We start from the raw sequence: 20,015 nt of genomic DNA, 5'->3' as shown, positions 1-20,015 counted from the left end.
CCTGGTTTTGGCCCTTACTACCAACCACATCTTCTATATTTGTTTAAACCCCAGAGTGATCATCTTCACTATACACCATCTATGCTCGCCTCTCAGTAGCAGTAGCAGCTCTGTCTGGATCAGTGGAGATGGGCTGAGGCAGAGACCCGACAACACCGAGACCAACACCCGCTGACTTCAGCAGTTACAGGAGGGAACACTCGGGTAAGATGACCCGTAATGTTTAACACAAGTAGATAAACTAATAAACATGGGTTCCGTGAAGCTAAACATGCCAGTTATAGTTAACGGGACTAGCTAAGGAGAGTCTCCAACGGTAGCTAGGTTATCGTGTATGACTAAACTTCTCAGCCAGTTAGCTAACGTATGGTTGTAGCATGTTTAACAGCACAGGAGTGGCAGTTTTAAGTGACAAATTAATACAATTTTGAATGTTTTGTTAGTCGTTTTACAAGTTTGAGACGTGAAGAAACAGTAGTTGCTAACAACGAGCTAACCTGAGCCGTGTTTCCCAGTTAACTTCAGGCCAGAGTCCTGATGCTGCTAACACTAATGTTGTCAACGTGTTGTGGTATTCTGACGTTAGCTAGCTCAAACGTTAGCTGTCTGTCATTCTAACGTAAAGTGTTATTTTAACGTTAACCTGCTCAGAATGTGGAAGCTCGTCGGTTTTAGGCAAAGGTGGAAGAAGTACTCAGATATTGTATTTGAGTAAAAGTAGAAGTCCCAGAGTGTAGGAATACTCAGTTACAAGTAAAAGTCCTGCATTCAAAATTACTCAAGTAAAAGTATTAGCGTCAGAATATACTTAAAGTACCAACAGTAAAAGTACTTATTATGCAAATCGGTCCATTTCAGAATAATATATATTATGTGTTTTCATGTTAATCATTGATGCATTAAAGTGTTATCAAAGCTGGTAAAGGTGGAGCTAGTTTTAATGACTTTGTACACTTCAGGGTCGTTTGGGAATGTTACTCCAGGTGTAACTAAAGTCTTATTTAAGAGTTGTTTATATTTCACTACATTAATCCAAATCTGTAAAGTAACTCAAGGTATTTAATAAATGTAGTGGAGTAAAAGTACACTTTTAACTCTGAATGATAGTTGGATAGAAGTACAAAGTAGTAACACATTGAAATACTCAAGTAAAGTACAAGTCTCTTAGAATTGTACTTAAGTGCAGAGTTTGAGTAAATCTACTTAGTTACTTTACACCACTGGTTTAAGGTCGTAATTCAAGAGTCAGTGTTACTAGTTAACCCTACCTACTGAATATCTACATTTTGTGCAGCTCTTGAAATGAAAACCCCACACGAGCATTTAGCTGTGATAAACAAGACCCGCCTGACTGAGTAAATGAAGGCCGAAGCCTGTAAAACCTGCTTTAGAGAAAGACGCTAACCAACAATTACTTATTTTTTTGTTATGGAAATGACTTGTCCCAGCCTTCACCTGTAGAGTACCAATACATTAAGCTTATTAAGCTTACATTTATACCCCAGTGCTTAATCTCATAGAGAATGATTTCATTGGTCCTCAAACTAAATGCTTAGTACTACTTTACTGCACAATGAAATGTGATCTCCTTAACACCTAGATTAGTGATTTGTAAGTAGGCATTAAAACATTTAAGCTTCTCCTTCACATTTATTTCCAGCTGTTGTTTGGATTCGATGACACAGCAGTAGCCTTAAACCATGGAAAGAAACCTGCTGGGAAACCCAGCTGGTCCCAACTGTTGTTTTATGACTTGTCTTGTGTGACCAGTTGGCCGGCATGTGTAAAGACTCGGACTGAGCTTATCTTTGCTGTCTCATGGTTGTGACTCTGCATATTTTCTGGTATTACTTGTTACAGTATTTCTTGCATCATAAAGGAAGTGCTGGTCTTTAACCTCCCACTTGTGAGCACACAGAATGAGTTCATTTGTACATTAGTAACCTGGCAATGATCTGTTTTTAAAGTATCCTGGTTATGTGCTTGAGCATTCAGACATCATATCATGGCTTCAGAAACCAAGCTATGACACCTAGACTACTCAAATAGAAACTAGGATAGTGTGGATTTGTCCTCAACATAATGGATAGATAACACAAGTAATACGTCTATAAAAAGCCAATGTAAGATTGCTATGCAGTTGTATTGTCAATTTGTCTTTTAACTTCGTATGAATGGGGATAAGATTGCAAAGCCAAATCCAAAATAGTCGTGAACTTCATGCAGTCATGTCTATCAGCCAGATACCAAACTGAGTTTATTCCTTAACTGCTGAGGTAACTCTGCCTTTATAGATAAGACAATGATTGACTACCCCCTGAGAAGAAGAAGAAGAAGAAGAATAGAGAGGGATGAGACCCTCTTTAATGGTCACACATGCAGAGCACACAGCACACACAGTGAAATTTGTTCTCTGCTTTTAACCCATCCTAGTACCGGGAGTCTAGTACTAGGAGCAGTGGGCAGCTATTGTACAGCGCCCGGGGAGCAATGGGAGTGAGGGGGGAAGAGGGGTGTCCGGTGCCTTGCTCATGGGCACCACGGCAGTGCAGGAGGTGAACTGCATAATGTTGTCAGCTTACATATCAATTTGGGTTACAACTTCATAAATCCAATATTACTATATACTTAGTATACATGTGTTTCCATACTTTGAAGGTAGCCCACCAACATATTTGTTTAATTGAATGAAAAGCAGTAGGGAACAGGGTTGCCTTTCACCTTGTTAGGATCTTGTTTTGCATTATCTCTAACATCTATTCTGCCTCACTGAAATGCATGGGCATGCATGCAGATTAACTTGTGCACATCACCTCATTTACAGGATCACTAAACTCTCCACAGAGACGTCTCTCACGGTCACATAACAATCACTGTTTGTGCGGAGCTCAGATAGTCGTCTCTGACACAGTTGCTCTCTTCTCGTGCCTGTGATGACTCGGTAGATGCAGGGACTAACTGAGATGCTCTCAGCTCAGAGTCCATGCACAACAACCAGGCCTTTTGTCCCTGCTTTGCCCCCATCCGCCCACACAGTGCTCATAATGTCCTGGAGAAAGAGCGTCTTTATCTTTGCTTTCCAAAGACTCATCTCGATCACATATTTTAGGCTGGGTCCAAAAAAGACAGCAGCTTAAACAGTCTAATGCGACAATATGCCCACAGTAATGCTGCACCCACCCACACAGGGTTTGACATTGACATGAGTGCATTCACACACGTAGGCCCAAACAGATGAACTATTATCATTTACTTTTTTGCTTATTTTCAGAGAGCTGTAGGTTTCAGGGATGTGTCAGGTTAAATATTGCACATTCTTTCCTGCGTGGCTCCTGAGGGGGTTTGAGTTGTTTCTTTGTGTCAAACATGGCTGAGCTTAGTGGCGTATATATATTTTTTCAACTCTGCTCAATTGGGTGCTCAGCTGTGGAGGGAGGGAGAGAGGGAGGGGATAGAAGGGGCTGGCTAGAGGCTTGCCAAATCGGATGAGAGAGCATTTGGGAGGAGATAGCCCAGAAAGTGAGAGAGGAGAGGACTGCAAAAAAAAGAAAGAGCAAGCCAGGGTGGGTGGAGATGTGAGTAACAGTGTGTAGTGAGTGTTTAGGGAGGGAAAAGAGGGACACGGCGGGAGCAAAAGAGGGAGAGAGAGAGTGGGTGAGGCTGATATAAGAGGATAAAGGCGGGGTTGTGGTTTGTGTCACATGATCCTCTGGCAGGCTGCAGCCCAGTGAGCTCCAGGTGGCAGAGATACAGCAGATACAGAGAGAGAGAGAGAGAGAGGGAGCGGGTCACACTAGCAAAGCCTCTCCACAAAGACAACTGCAATTCTTCTTTTCCCCTCGTGACACATCTCTCCTTCCACTCTTTCTCTGTCCTTCAGGACTTCTTCCCGGTCCCGCTTCCCCCCCCCCCCCCCCTCTCCTCTCCAATCCCGGCCCCCGCAGGCCAGGGAATGTCCCGGCAGCGAGATGCCTTACACGGACCGACAGAACCGCACCTGTGGCTTCCTGGACATCGAAGAGAGCGAGAGCAGTGGCAAGTTCCTGCGGCGATACTTCATACTGGACACGCAGCTGGGGAGCTTGGTGTGGTTCATGGACAACCCTCAGGTAACTACACAGGGCGGTGTTAGCTTAGCTCTTAGCTTTATGTTGGAGAGCAAATCACAAAAATAACGGCACAGGCCAAATAAACAACAATTGTAAAACTTACAGGCAACTGCATCCCAGCTAACGTTGGTGAACAGTGTGGATGATTAGCTCTCATGCGATGCAGGGTAACTGCAGGCCACTTCTAGCTAAACTGTCGTCATTCATTATGAACACAAAACTAAGTACAGGCTGAATGTTTCCATTTCCAGACAGTCATACATGGATGGGAGAGTTTGTACAATTATGTAATTCTAGCTGATGGCAATAAGACCCATATTACAGGCATGGGAGTAGGTCAGGGCTAGTAGTGTATTTGTGTTTTAGCTGTTTACAGTTATTACAGTGTCAGTGTCCTGTTGGCGTGTACATCATGCTGGTTTGGAGATGCTGTGTTTTTTCAAGTGCTCTGTTGTATGAAGTATTCATAAATCATGTAGTGCATGAGCGATTTTAAATAATTCAGCAAGTCTCTTTCTTTTTATAGATTGAAAAAGCTTAAATTTTAATGATGTTAAATCTGGATCCTGTAGTTTCAGAAGCACAGAAAGAAACGATCATGGGGTAAATGTCATAGTTATATATACTTGTGCTTTAATATTGACTTCCTCTGCAGTATTTGATTACACTCTCTAAACAAATGATATGATTCATAACTAAAGCTGCTGGTAATTAGCTAGTTTTAGCTTTCAGTTTATTTATTTTTCACACAGTATATTGTTCTCTTTCCCCACAGAACCTGCCTGTTGGCACAGAGTGTGTTGGCTCCCTTAAACTCACTTACATCTCCAAGGTGAGAATACATTTTACCACTGAAGTGCAACTGACGATACCATGATACGGTTATGCATGAATATTACTCATTGACAGTATTTGGTTTTACTGACTAAACTGACAAATGTGTTCTTTGTCCTCCTTTAGGTCAGCGACGCCACTAAGCTGAGGCCTAAGGCAGAATTCTGCTTCGGTAAGAAAACACTGATCATCACAGTCTTTCTATCTGTCTTTAATGTTTCAGCATTAGGCGCTTTCACACCGGAGAACTTTTCCCCGTACTTTTCCCTTTTAGTTCCGATATTTCCTGGGATTTTGCGTTCACACCAAAAAGAGAACTTAGTTCATGAGAACTTCCCCCCCCCTTTTTAGTCCCTGCTAGAGAGGTGGTACTTTCCTGGGGAGAAAAAAGTTCCAATTTCTGATTGGCTGGGCGGATTGCAAACCACGCCCCGTAAAACTCTTGTGAAGCCGCCATTGTATTTGCTGGCATTAGCATTATTAGCATTAGCATTAGCCCCGCGCACCAACGGAGAGAGACTAACTTATGGCAATACAAAAAAAAACATGGGAGCGGTGGAGATGAGGAGGTGTCGGCGTTCTGGCGATTTTCAGTAGAAGCTGCTGGGAGTCCCAGCAGCTTCTACTGAAGCCAGTCCCCAACTCCGGGGACTTCCGGCCGGGGACTTCGGGTGGCAGTATACGCCGTGAAGTTGTTTGCGGCCTGCCAGTAAACCCAAAGCAGAAGAAGAAGTGACGTCAGCGGCTTCATTTGCGTAATCTTCCCTCAGGAACTTATTCCGGTGTGAATGCGATCTGCTCTTTAGTTCCATGGGGGAACTAAGTGCTGGGAACTAAGTACGGCAAAGTACTTGGTGTGAAAGCGGCTCTTGGGAACACTAATTTGAGTCAAATGATATAACTTATAAAGAAAGATTTCACTGTTTTCTCTACAGTTGAAATCTTTTAACATTTACATTAGGAGTAGCTAATGTGTTTTGGAAAATATGATTGACATTATGAGTCATATTAAGCGGTGAATCAACTTTTTCTAATAATCTTGTTTGGAACTTGCCTGCAGTGCGTTGCTAACAGCAGCAGTGGTGGTGTGATTTATCACATGTTGACTAAGCTAAGTACACCTAATATAACCTAAGGGAGAAATGTTTACTGTCCTTCCTCAACCTCTAAACCCTTTTCAGCCCTGCTCTCTACAAACTCTCTCCACCATTGACCAGGCAGCCAACACCATCTGTTTAGCCGACACACAAAGATGCTGGAGGCTGCAGCAGCTAGTGATCCGTGTTAGGTTCAACTATTTTAGTAATGTTTTTGGATTACATAACCTTAAACAACCTGATGCGTCTCTTGGATTATGTTTTTAAATCTGAAGCCCAGCAATTGGACATTTCTCCATCCATATTTTGCTGCAGAGAAGCCTTTCACAAGCATGTTGAATTCATTCCCCCCTCCAATAACATTTGGATTTTTCTTAATCGTTTTAAACCTTTATTGTTTTCATTAGCTTGTGGTCCATTATAGCTTGTTATACCAATAGCTTTTGAGGTACATTACAACCGAGTAATGTTGATGCATGCAAATATTATACCTTGGGTGGGTTTTGCTTGAAAATATCTAGTTTTTGAATGTCTGTTGTGAATCTTTTGCAACAAAGATAGTTTGTCTTTACATTTGTCCAAACCTTCTTATCCTTTGTGGTCAAAACCAGAATGTAAATATAATCCATTCCCAGGTCATTTAGCAGTGCACCTCCAATCCCTGTTATTGTTTACCAGCCCCTCTCCTCCTCTTCCATCTGCTTCTATAGCAGGAAACAGTGTGATGAGCGCCTGAGTCTGGCTCTGTGTGCGCACCAGTTGCCTTGTTGAGGTTTGGACAGGATGCCTGCATCCTAATCGGAACCTGATTCTGAGATGTATGAAGTTATTTTTAAACAGCCGTTTCTATGCCACATGTTTTGGTAATATCTACGAACTCTGGTGCTCCCCCTCCTCCTGCATCGAGCAACAAGAAACATAGCAGGGTGTCCGCGGGGTCTTAAAAAGTATTAAAAGTTGATAAATCAATTTAGCGAAAATGAAGGCTATTAAAAAGTATTAAACGGCATTTTCCAAGGTATTACATTTTGTAGCTTGTTTTCAATAAGTATATAAATAGTCCAAAGAGGTTGTATTCTACAGTCTGCCTGAATGTAATCATTGCGTAGGTGTGTAGTGTGATTCTGTGGAGTTTATTTATGGCATCCCGTTGGATTGGACGTCATCTGAACAGGACATCGCACGCTCACTGCTTGATAGCGCGCAAATGTCCGTTTACGCCGGTTGTTAAACAACATCGTTATGGGGAAATGCAAGTTTGCGTCCAAATGGTTGGAAGATAAGGAGGAAGGACAATCAATACTGTATATAGTAAATGTGAGGTAAAGTGTGTCGCCAATGTAACCGGTTAAAACTCGAAGTGGTGATGAGGTCTTAAAATGTATGGAAAGGGTCTTAAAAAAGGTCTTAAAAGGTATTGCATTTGACTTCAGGATTCCTGCATATACCCTGCATAGGGTGGTGAAGTATTTAGCGACGTCCAAGTTAGGTCATAGACGTCACCCGTACAGATGTTTTTACAGTAAGGAATAGAGACTTGATTGAAGTCTGGGATGATGATGGTTATGGGTCTGTTCCTTTTGTGTGGGGAGAGACATCAGAGCGGAGCATCGTGTGAACTTTGCTGCTTGGCTGCGTTTCTCAGCAGCACACATTGTTTTCTCATGTCTAACTATGAGTCAGATCTGATACCCTCCCAGATTGTTCTTCCCATTGCTCAATAGACCACCACACTTTCACCACTACCACGCAAGTTAGCTCTTCCAAACATACAAAGAACACATTTCAAGTCAAAATGAATCTGCCCACAGATTCTTTTACATTGAAGTGGAAAAGAAGATGTCTTGCATGTGTCTAAAAGCTGGACAAAAAGACCCAGAACAAGGAAGAATGATCCTCATTGTGCCACTGAGTTTGAGCTCCCTTAGCCTTTTGCAGCTCGCCCCCGCCAGATTTACCAGTCCAGCTTCAATGTAATTCATTCCCATGGTGTCAAAGAGAAATAGAAGACACGCAAGCATGGATTGAGCTGCAGATTTATGGAAAGAGAGAGAGAGAGAGAGACTTGAGTTATTTCAGCTCCTAAATCCTGATCCATAGCTAATCAGCATTTGGCGCAAACATTTCTTTTGTGATTGAAAAGGACATTTTCTCATGTTCACATGGGTGTGAAAATGTGTGAGAATATGTAATGGTTGGTAGCCATGGGCTTTTTTTCCCTCCGTCTTGGTTGGAAGAGGGAAGGTGGTGGCAGACTGAAGCAGCTGGGTCATCCTCCACATGTAAAGGGAGTGCTGCTAGTGTGTGGGAGAGTCCCTTGCCCCAGTTATTGTTCACTTCCAGAGAAATCTGTGGCTGCTGACACCCCAGCAATTAGTCAACACCCACTTCATGCTACTCCTGTACTTTACCGTGTATTTCCTTGTGATTCAGAGTGAATCGGATGATGAAGTGTAGGGAATGAAGTCTGATTGTCTCTCAATATACTTTCACTATCTTTATTGTTCCCACTGCTCTTTTTTTATGATCCATTAGTCATCAATGCTGGGATGAGGAAGTTCTTCCTGCAGGCCAACGACCAGCAGGACCTTGTGGACTGGGTTGAAGCTCTCAATAAAGCCACCAAAATCACTGTAAGACAAACACACACCTACACACACATAGACACACAGCTTACAGAGCAGAGAAGCACAAGACACCCCTCTCCTGAGTCAGCTCCACTGATCTGTTCATGTGTTATCACTCAGAGAAACTTGAATTCCTTCCTCTTCTGTAGAATTGAGCGGACTGTCAAGAAACTAGATATGAGTGAGTCAGAGCATGACTAACAGGATGCCGTATTGTTGTACTGAGTGCTGGGATAAAGGACTTTTTCCATTGTTCTCCATGAGGCATAACAGAAAGGAAATGGATATTAAATGTGGTAAAGGCACACTGTATTTCAACTATAGAGGAAACGATTTATTCTATTCTACATCTGAATTCCACAAGTTGGTAAAAATGCATGTGTTCAATAAATAAATGTCACCAAACCTCTGTGTTTTCCTAAGGTGCCAAAGTCGTCTGATGGGCAGCAGAATGCAGAGAACCTCAAGTCTTTGCCGGACGTCGTAGGGCCCAAGAAACAAGTCTCCTATCGGACAGAGATCATTGCAGGAGTCCCCATTGTCACCCAGACACAGGTAAACACAACACACATGTACACCACAAGCTGTATTTACATGAATGCAGAATGTACTCGATTCAAAGATGTTAAACCTACAAGGAAACACAACAGTTACCAAATAAAGGCAGAACACTTCATATCGATTTTAATATAATATTGCTCTAAATAAAAGTAAGAAAATATAACTTTAGGCAAACACATTTGACTTTTTAAAATGTCATTCAACTATTAAAGCTGATATGTATATAGATTACGCAAACATTTAGATTATTGATAAGTCATTAGTCAAGCTAAATTCCCAGTTCAAAATGTTAGAATGAGCTGATTTTTAATAACAAAACAAAAAATGTTTTAACTGAATATTGGTTTACGACTGTCCTGTATGACAAATAAAATATTTTAAATCATCACCTTGATCTCTTAGAAAATGTGATGGGCATTTTTCACACATTTCCGTAATATAAATCTAATACCTTTTACTTTAAATTAGTCTGACAATGATTGAAGCTTTGTGGTCGTACAAACTGCGCAAAATCTGTGCTGGTGTTTTTATTTTGTATTTTGTTGGAACTAACAATTACAATCTTTCCGCTGTCCTTCACCCTGAAGCATGACCGAGGTGACGTTGCCGACAAAGCGGAGCGTGAGGCCATGCATCGCTCTCACAGCCAGCTGCCGTACTTCCTGGGCAGGCCGACTCAGGAACACACCGTCATAAAGTCCGGCTACTGCGTCAAGCAGGGAGCGGTGGTGAGTTCACTTTGTTTCACACGGCCTGCTGGTATCGCTCAGAGAAATGTTTATGGTCACTCTTAATTAAACATCTTTTGGCTGCAGCACTGGCGGCATAAAGTGCAACAAGGATATTTAGGTCTTATGACTTGCGGAGTGTCGGATGATGAGATTTCGGCTTGATTATTGTAAAGAACAGTTTAAAGAAATGAAGCCACTGTGATAAATCATCTTCCTCTTTATGTATGTAGACTAGGCCTGTCACGATAATTAATTTTGTTGGACGATACTTTTTCCTGGAAATTATTGCGATAAACGATAATATTGTCGGCACCGTTGTAAGACCATTTTAGACCACTGACATAATGATAATATACAATAATAATTAGTACATCCTTTCAAACAGAACTTTTTATTGAACATCCAACATTGCAAATGAAATGTGAAATAATATTCAAATATATAAATTATATATAATAAATAAAACAAATACATTTAATTATAACAAATTAATAAAAATCACACACAACCAAAACAATCAATTAAATAGACTCAGGCTGGAAAACAGAGCTCTCTCTCATATATAAATAAATAAATATGAGCACACATTGTCTCACAAGCAAAAAAAAAACCCTCCTTAAAACAACAGTCAAGTGTGCAGTCCACTGTCCATACAAAGACCCAGATGCCTCAACAGGCCATATCCATATCTGTATTTCAAAGAGTTCGAGCAAGGAACACCAACATGTTTGCATTGTCGGGCAAATGCATCTTTGATTGTAAACTGTCGGGAAGGTGGGGGCTCTCCATCTCCAGCTGCCGTGTTTGCTCCCAGCTGGGAAAACGGAATGGGGTGGTTGTGTTTCAGGTGCAGTTTAAGGTTGGTCGTATTGCTAGCTTTTGTTGCTACCTTTTTAAAACAAATACGACACACCGCCCGGCTCATTCAAGTCCGTAGGTTCGCCTCGTTGATTTGGCTTAAATCCAAAATATTCCCACACCGGAGATGTGGAATTAGGTTTTGCAACCACTTCCATTTAACTTCAAATTCCCCTCGAGTAAGTCACACGTTGTCTCCTGCTTGTCTCTATATTATTCATTTGGCTGCTGCACGCGGAGTGTCCTGACCTGGCTGTGTCATGGGCTGTGTGTGAGCCCCGCCCCTCACAGCGCGCCTTGCTAAAATGCTGGTCACATCCTTATGTAAACAAACACGCATGTAAACGGCAATTTATCGAGCTCAGAAAAGTTATCGAGTCCATTTTTATTTATAGTACGATAAGTCAATTTATTGATTATCGCGACAGGCCTAAAGTAGACATTGTAAAATGTGTCTGGGACTAGATTATAACTAGAATCAAATTAGTGCTTATATTCTTGTAGCCAATTGGCAAATGTGGCATATTGTTTGCTTTGAAAATATGCAAAATGTCTGAATATCTTTTCCTTTTTTTTCTCCAGATGAGGAACTGGAAAAGGCGGTATTTCCTCCTGGAGGAAAACTCAATGAGTTACTTCAAGTCAGATTTGGTAATTAACTTTAAGTGTTGTTTAGCCTTAGGGAATGTTTGTATTGATGATGAATGAGGTTATGGATGCACCCCCACAGTCTGAGGCAGAGTAACAGCAAACACACAGACCTGCGTTCCAACATGTTTTATCTGCAGCCTGTGGAATTCAATGCTTTCACTTCACATGTCCGATCATGCCTTGTTCCCCCCCCCGGCCTTTCTTACACACACACACGTTCTGTCCTCAGGATGATACCGCACATCCCTACCCTGTCCTTGTCTGGGTCTGCCCTTATTTGACAGCTCTATCCATTTACTTGGCTATCAACAGGCCCCTAGGACATAGACTCTCTGTCTGCTGTATGAAAGAAAACAAAGTTACAACCATTAGTATACAGTATGTTACTTTTAAAACAGTTCAAGGTCTTCTGTCCAAATGAAACAAAAACAATCTCAGCAAGAATTTCTGATATACTTGCAAATGGTGATATGTAACATTTGGTTTCTTTTTCTCATGAACTCTTGTTGTCCTTCCTTTCAGGAGAAAGAACCTCTGAGAATGATCCCACTGAAGGAAGTTCACAAAGTCCAGGAGTGCAAACAGAGGTATGTAACGTGTCCCAGCGTTCTCCCATCGTACATCAGAAAAGCCTTTTGTCCAGGAGGATGGTGTTTACCTCTCCTGACTCAGATAGAGATATAGATGGGATAAATATGATCTGACTTGTTTCCCACTTTTGTTGCAGCGATATTATGATGAGAGATAATCTGTTTGAAGTCGTCACGACATCAAGGACGTTTTACATACAGGTAGGATGCTTTCTTTCAGCTCAAAGGAATGTCCGGTTGATTCTCATTCAAACCCTGGGATTGCTCTTCTCTCTCTGTCACTCACTTTTCTGTTCTGTTATGTCTCCACCAGGCGGACAGTCCAGAGGACATGCACAGCTGGATCAAGGCCGTCTCAGGGGCCATCGTGGCCCAGCGGGGGCCCGGGAGGTCGGCTGCTACAGTATGTATTTTGCAGTACACTATAAAACAGGGTCACCATCGTATGGGCTCAGACTTCAGACTTGATCATCATCTAGTGGTCCAAAGAGTCGAGTCAGGACTGTTCCCATGACTTATTTGTGTTGTTACACTCATGTCATTTATTGATTACTGTTTGCAGTTTCTTGCTCTCACAAGATCTCACACAGCTGCAGAGAATCTCCTTTTTGACCTCATCTCAAACTCATGCGAAGAAGCAGACACTTTGTTTCAGATGAGTTCCCCCCGTGACTTTATTGATGTATCTCCAATATATTTAGCCCAGCAGTTGCGGCTGTGAAAAGATGAATCGAGCTTAATTCTGCTCACAGCCCTGGTACATTTGCTACCAGGCTCTAAGAAAATGATTATATGTATTAATATATCTTTTGAATGAGCTATTTTCAAGGTATTTACCTTGAACTTGAAACAGCCTTTCCGGCATTTGCCTCACCCCTACGCAATACCCAACAGCCAAATACAGATTTAGCTTTTTGGCCGTATTGTTCTTTTCTCACTCACTAATTGAAAAATACCAGGAAATAACAGGGGAGAGAGACGTTGCGTGTTTTGGGCCTGAGCCACCATGCCCCCGTATACAGATTTTTTGAAGTAAGTCATGAGTAGGCCATAAATGTTGAATGACTACTGTACTTACTGTACCATAGAAATGAATCTGTGTGGGAACTCTCCCTGAGTTTTAGAGCCACATAATGAGCTCCATCAGCCTGAGAGCGGCAGCCCGAGCTGAGCAGGAGGACGTTAAGCAGATCCACATCCTGACTGCAGAGGAGAGCGTGTCCTCTGACGTCCTCTGGCTGTCAGTTTCTCTACAGTCCCCTCTTTCTTCCCTCCTGTGTCTCTCTCTCTCTCTTCTGCTTGTTTTACTCTCACCCCCATGTTCCTCTACTCTCTCTCTCTCTCTCTCTCTCTCTCTCTCTCTCTCTCCCTCTTCTGTACTTTTCTCCTCCTCACGTTCTCTCCACCTGCTCCTCTCCCTGTGGGCAGACAGCCCATCTGCTCTAATACTGCTTTGCACTGTGTTGTTGCAGATGCGGCAGGCCAGACGGCTGTCGAACCCCTGTATACAGAGGTATACGTCTCGAATCGGGGAGTGCAGCAGCACGTATGTCAGCTCGTCTAAATCCCCCCCCCCCCCCCCCCCCAAGCTATAAGTTGACCTTTTTTTAATACTGTTTTCCACTCACTGGCTGGCCCCTCTGTGGTTGTCGATATTATGAGAGCAGATCAGATCTGACGGCACATCTGATGCTCCTTTTTTTCCAACCACATCCTAAGTATGGCTCTGATAACCCAACAAGCGCTCCTCCCTTCACGCCCTTGTCCTCGCTGCTTCTCTCATCCACCCCTCCTCCTCCTCCTCCTCCTCCTTTGCTTTCCTTTTACTTTTTGCCGCACCGTCACTTTAAGCTGAGCTCAAAGTTTGAGCCTATTTCCCTCCGTGCACTCAGACAGTTCCTATTTGAAAGGAAAAATCTTGTTTCGGGAGTTTTTTTGACTTGAGGTGGGCTTGATTTATCTTCCCTCACATGTGATGACATTCTCCACAAGCAGGGCAACTGAAATCAAGCAGACCTCAAGTTAAGGAAATGCAATGAAGTCATATTTGTACTCTTTTAACAGCTGAGATATGACGAACTAACCTCGGAGAGACCTGCAGTCACTGCCACCTCCCCTTCCTCCTTTGTAGCTTGACCTGCACAGCTTCCACCTGTCTTCACTGTTATTGATGATGCTTCAGTGTAAAGAAAATAAGAATATACATGAATTCATATACAACTCATACTGCATGACCTACCTGACCAGCTTAGCTATGATGTGTGAAGCCTGTTTCTGTGTCTTTGTGACTGGGTCCATGTGTCTTTCACACCTTCTGTTTCTCTTCCCCTCATGCTCTGTTATCTCTGCAGTCTGCTGCAGCTGTGTACCTGTCTTAGATGTGTGACATCCTGCTTGTCTCTCCTCCTCCCTCCTGTGCGCTGCCTGTATGTTTCTTTCTCTTTCTGATATACACCATAGTAGAATACTTGTTTCCATGTTGACTTCTTTTACCTTCTGTGTGCTCAGTGTTTTTTTTAACTGTTTGAAATGAGGACTCAACAATGCCCAAGTCACAAACTAATGTTTTTTTTTATAGAAGTCTGTTGATTTACATGTGAATATGTTGATGTGTGAAAGTGAAAGGCTTATTATCTGATCTGACAAGTTAATAGCCCCTAAAACTTAGTATAAGCTTAATTTCTGACCTTTGAAATCAGCATAAATCATTTCTTAAATATCTGTGAGTCTCCATAGTCCCTAAGATTGTTAGATATCCTTGTGCTAGGAAATGTATTCTTACATTTTGTGATGCTTAAGTGGTACTTTGTGGATTTACTGACCATTTTCACTAACCTTTAAAGTCACAATGCTGCTGTTGTAGAAACTACAAATGTGGATCTTATTAGTTATATTTGGGTCTTGATGCTTTATAGTTGGGATGTTTTTTTTCTAACCAACATAACACCAACTTCTCAGTGCCATCCCGCTCTGCTTTTGGGACTACTTTCTTTTTCCTATGCTTCTGTTTTCTTTTACAGAGATTGAAATCTGACAATGAAAAGCTGTGAAATAATGAGCAACAACCAACACCTGCTTTCTAAGGCACTCTGCTCCTCCACTTCAACCTGTTGAGACTACCAAAACTAAAACCTGCTGACACTACTACCACTATTCCTGCTACCTCTACTGCTACTACTACTACTACTACTACTACTACCACCATCTCTACTCTCTAGCAATGCTACATTCTTCAGCATCTTCAACCTTCAGTACCAACTCTGCTTAATCTGCGTCAGGCTCCACATGCCGGTGCTAATTCCAAGTCTGTAACTTTCGGTTTCTCCATTAAACTCCACAGGATTCCACGTTGCTTACTAACACCCACTGTCTTTGTTCCTGCTCTCTCTGTGTCCTCTTGCTGTTTCTGCTGCAGGAGCACGGCCGTTCCACTTTCTACCGCAGCCCCGCGGGCCCCCCTGCCCCTCGCTCGCCCATATCTGCCATGCCACCATGCTACCCAGAGTGGGGGGCTGCTGTCCCGTGCGGTCCACGCTCGCAGCCTGGCGTGGGACAGCGAGCACTTCATGAGTCTGCTGCCACGGCCCAGTCACAGCCGCACGCCAGCGCGCCTGTCCCTGCAGGAGACACCGCGCCTGGCAAAGTGACCCCCCACCCACCTGAGACCACCATCAATCACCCCGAGGAGTCACCGTGGCGACGGCGGAGCAGCTTCGAGCCCCATATGCCTGAACCGCCCCTGGACCTGGATGACGCCGACCTGCCGGTGAGCGAGGTCTGAGACGCTGAACTGGACATTTTGAAACTTGCTTTTCAGGTTGGATGCTGACAGCGATTTAAAAAAAAAAAAAGGAAACCGTGCGAGACAGGTAATAAAAAATGGGAAGACGTTGGCGGACAATTTATAATGTCACAAACTTCCTCCGTCAGTGTGCTAAAGAAAGAAGCTGGGTCACCACTGAACTGCCAAAGACGACCCAGTTTCACCCCCCACCCTTCCTGCTGTCACAATTACAATGGTGTATTTACAAGAGGATGTTGTCAAACAAAACCACACATTTGGGTTATTTTGTGCTGATTAGAATTCAATGACGGAGCTTCATTTGAACCTGTACAGGTGAAGTGATGTGACGGAGGATTTTTGTAAACCACTTTGTGCCAAGAAAATAAGGGAAATGTCATGGTTGCAAACTATTTCCTGTATCCTAGAGAGAGAAAGTGTTCAAACTGAGGAATGGATATTCATCACCTCCTATATACTGATTAAGAGTGTGTAGTCCATTCATACACTCACATTGTAACCCTGGATTTCACTTCTAATGTTGGCCGGCAATAGAGATATGGTTTAAACCGGAGTCTGAGATTGAATGATTTTGGACTCTTCTAGGACAAGATGCAAACATTGTAGGTATTCCACATAAGCCATTGTGTAGTATAATGTACTACAGCCACATTCAGTCAGAAAGAATAATTCCGAAGAACAAGTAGCTCACATGTAAATCTAGTTTCTACAGTTGATCAGTTATTGTTATTTTGAAAGCTCAAACAGTACATGCATCACTTCAGTTCAGAAACAGCATATTTTGCAAGCTAGATTCACGCACACCAGACTTTGTGAAGCTCGAGGACACGGGAGGCAAACAAGACATACAAGGAGTACGCTTGTAAGCGTTTTGTAATTCTCATAGTAATAAAAACGTCAACAATAGGGCTCTGTCAGATATAGGTAAGGTTCCTTACAGATAATAACTCACGTAATAAAACCTGCAGTCCATCGTTTGAAGATGAGTATAAACACCATGCAAACTATTTGGTTCATAGTTAAACAGACAACAACCTTTAAGCTCAGACTCTTCCGTTGCATGTTAACCTTTTAATGATTCCTCAGATTGTCTTTCTGTGTTTTAGTTTTTATTAACGGCGGCTCTGTGTGTTGTGTGTTTGCAGAATAGAGCTGTGTGAAGCAGATTTATTTTTTATATGCTCTGTAGATGTTTCCTAATCTAATTCTGTGTACTTTTTTTGCCAACCCAGCAACAGGCAGCTGCCTTGTGGTTTAATTTAAGGATGTTTCACTGTAGTCCTGTTAAATAATACACACTAACCTTTTTTTTGTTAAGTGCCTGCTTAATTTCAGACCAACCTAGTCAAGCTGTTCCACCCCATTTCAGTCTGGTGTAATCGGTTTGAATTGTCTCTATTTATTATGTGGATGACTTGAAAGAAATAAACACTGAAAATGTGCTCAGGTTTCCTGGAGAAACATTCTGTGTTTTGCTTTTATATATTCACACAGCACAATTAGTCTCTGAGGGTAAAGTCAGAGCTGTAGGAAATAATATTTGGGGTAACTCTTCAAGGCTTCTTCTGCCCTCTTGTGGTGAGAGAATATCTTCACTCTGGTTCTCTTCCATTTACTGCTGCACAAGTCATCAGTTATACATGATTTACTGACACAATGACTGAGTTATCAGTGATATAAGATATCCTCTTGGAAAACACCTGCAACAAGCACAGAAGCACATATGTATTTATTTATAGAAATTCATTTAGGAGAAAGTTATTTTTTGTAAGCATATACTATATTTGTACTAATCTACCAATAAAATAATCGGATAAATTATACATTAATTTAACCGTTTAAACTGATAAGTGCCCAATCAGTTCACTTAAGTACTATGTGCTTAAATGTTTTATGATCAAATGATCACAAGATGATTCCCCTGAAAGCTGAATAAATATAATATTGAGTTGTGAGTATCAATATGAAAACATATCTTTCTTTGCATGGACATAGTGTGAATGAACTAAATATTTACTTATTTTAAAGTATGTATAATTGGCCAAATGTCCTTATCAAAAGTATTCCTAAAGCAAAAATAGCCCCTGCAAATGTTATTATGGTATTGATTATTCAACTTTTATTACAGGGTTGTATGTTTTTTGTTTGAAAAAAATCTTAATTTGCACTAAAGCTAAGTACAATATTTCTCTTTGAATCATAGAGGAGTCGAACTATAAAGTCATACGAAATGAAGTAACTCACATGTCTACACTACTTGAGTTAATATACTCAATCACTGCACAAAGTATGCATTTCCTGGACACTGATGAATTAGACATGCGTGTCTGCCTATCATTCATCAGCTCCTAATGAGGTGCTATGCAGCCTCTGGCTTTATAGCTGCAATATGTGTAGGAAGATTTACAGAGTGTGGTCATACAGCAACACTGCATATGTATCGCCTCTTTTAATCTGTCAGATAACCAGCGGCGACATATTCTGGGCTCCAGTCTGAGTGTGCAGCGTGATGGGGATACTGCATTTGAAGGCACCAGAGGGTTGATAAGAGTGATGTCAAGTGTTTTCACAGAAAGATTTGAAAACAACATGGCTGGTGTGTTTCGTCAGGAAGCAAGTTGTCTTTACTCATTCTCCTCATAGATCTCAGCTCCTTATTGGAGGATGCAACACTTTGGTGTGGCTTCGACGTGGAAGCGAAGCCCCATTTGGACTTTTAGGGGCCCGACTCACATCCAGAGACATCACTGCAGACTGGAGAGATCACACAGACCTCAGTGGAGTCCATCATTGGTTAAACTCTAGCCTTGGTTGGAGAATGGGTGGTCCTTATGGATGAGGTTGTTTTCATCTGACGATTTTCCCACCACTTCTCGCCTACATCCTTGTGCTCTACAAGAATTGCAACATAATGGTTCTGGAGATGCTGCAAGGTCTATACTTATTCTTTTTTTAGATGGGTCAACAGTGTGTGTCGTCATGCTCTAAAATGACATGGTTCTCTGAAAACAATTAGCCAACCTGGAATTCTGGGAAACAAGTTTAAATTGTACACTTTCTCTGTTTCCTGTACAAGGAAGTCCAGTCTTTAAGAGCATATGACTGCCCTTTATCCCGTTATGCCCCGCTTTAATTGCCTTTAGGATAGAGAGGCTTGTGTTACCCTGAGCTCTGGTGCACCGCAGGGAGCCTCAATTCTCTCCATTTTGAGGCAATGCATCTGAGAGGTGCTCCCCTGCCCAGTCATTCCAACCTTTAGACATGTATTAAACCCCTTGCCTGTACTCAATCACAGTATATTGAGGCGGTTTATGACACTGATTCATTGCCTCTTTTTAACTGGATTCCTTTACAGCTCACAGCAGACGTCTAAACCTAACAGAGATTTGTTGTTCACCAGGACTAAAGGTTGCTCCCTTAATATGTGAAACGTGTGTTATTTTAACAAATAATAAATGTCAAGCTTATTTTATTGTATTTTCTGAGAAATTTAGTTTTCCAATGTAGGGCAGATTCGTATAGAAATACATATTAAGATTACTTGTTGAGTTATTTACACTTGAACGTGGGGAGCTGTAATTATAGTTATTTGGATATCCCCATAGATGTTGTTTATATTCCTGCTAGCTGGGTGCTTATAACCCACAGAGCTGGGATAGGATCATAAATAAATAAATGTGCTCGTGCAATTTTCCAATTAGAACAAATTTGACTGTTTATAAGGGTTGTTCACAAAGTGCTACATTAACTCCACAAATCCCACAATCCACCCAACTTGTTTTCCACTACTGATTTTCCCAATTAGCCATAGGGCTTGAGGGGATGCCAGGAGTGACTAATTCATAAAGGGAGTAGTAAAGGTACAAAAACAAGCAGGAACTAGGCCTGCAGGATGTGTGGAGGTCTGTGCAGCTTATAAAACATCTGGGCTCTGTGGCTCATTCCCCTACTGGGTTGTACATTTTCTTTTTTGTAAATAAAAAAATCCGAGTTGATGCCAATATCTGCCATGAAAGACCTTAGAGCTTTTCTCTGATTTTCTGCAAGAGGTTCTGTTGGATAACATTGACCTTGTCAATACACCTTGGAGGGAAACAGGAGCAAGGATCATTTACATAATACTTGGCAAGTCTTTTTGCCATGCTGCTACTTTAA

General features: G+C 41.9%; 1 protein-coding gene across 9 annotated transcripts; it reads left to right on the top strand.

Moving 5' to 3' along the window:
- Window positions 1-91: 91 nt before the first annotated feature.
- LOC117499906 (pleckstrin homology domain-containing family A member 1-like) lies at window positions 92-17,302 on the top strand. 9 transcript variants are annotated; one of them, XM_034152580.1, is made up of 14 exons: window positions 92-204; window positions 3,881-4,109; window positions 4,885-4,941; window positions 5,070-5,115; window positions 8,576-8,673; window positions 9,091-9,222; window positions 9,816-9,956; window positions 11,400-11,468; window positions 11,991-12,055; window positions 12,196-12,259; window positions 12,372-12,461; window positions 13,531-13,604; window positions 14,410-14,484; window positions 15,474-17,302. In XM_034152580.1, exons 2-14 carry the CDS (start codon window positions 3,969-3,971, stop codon window positions 15,703-15,705), a joined length of 1,284 nt encoding a protein of 427 aa, XP_034008471.1. In that variant the 5' UTR covers window positions 92-204; window positions 3,881-3,968; the 3' UTR covers window positions 15,706-17,302. The 9 variants fall into 9 exon arrangements, 8 of the variants coding, with proteins under 8 accessions (XP_034008471.1, XP_034008474.1, XP_034008473.1 ...); XM_034152583.1 differs by lacking the exon at window positions 15,474-17,302 and adding an exon at window positions 15,079-15,128; XR_004557734.1 differs by lacking the exons at window positions 13,531-13,604; window positions 14,410-14,484 and adding an exon at window positions 15,079-15,362 and having other exon boundaries at window positions 15,474-15,643.
- Window positions 17,303-20,015: the final 2,713 nt, after the last annotated feature.

The sequence above is a fragment of the Trematomus bernacchii genome, unplaced genomic scaffold (genome assembly GCF_902827165.1).
Source record: "Trematomus bernacchii unplaced genomic scaffold, fTreBer1.1, whole genome shotgun sequence".
NCBI lineage: Eukaryota > Metazoa > Chordata > Actinopteri > Perciformes > Nototheniidae > Trematomus > Trematomus bernacchii.
This window is presented reverse-complemented; position numbering and strand designations above follow the sequence as displayed.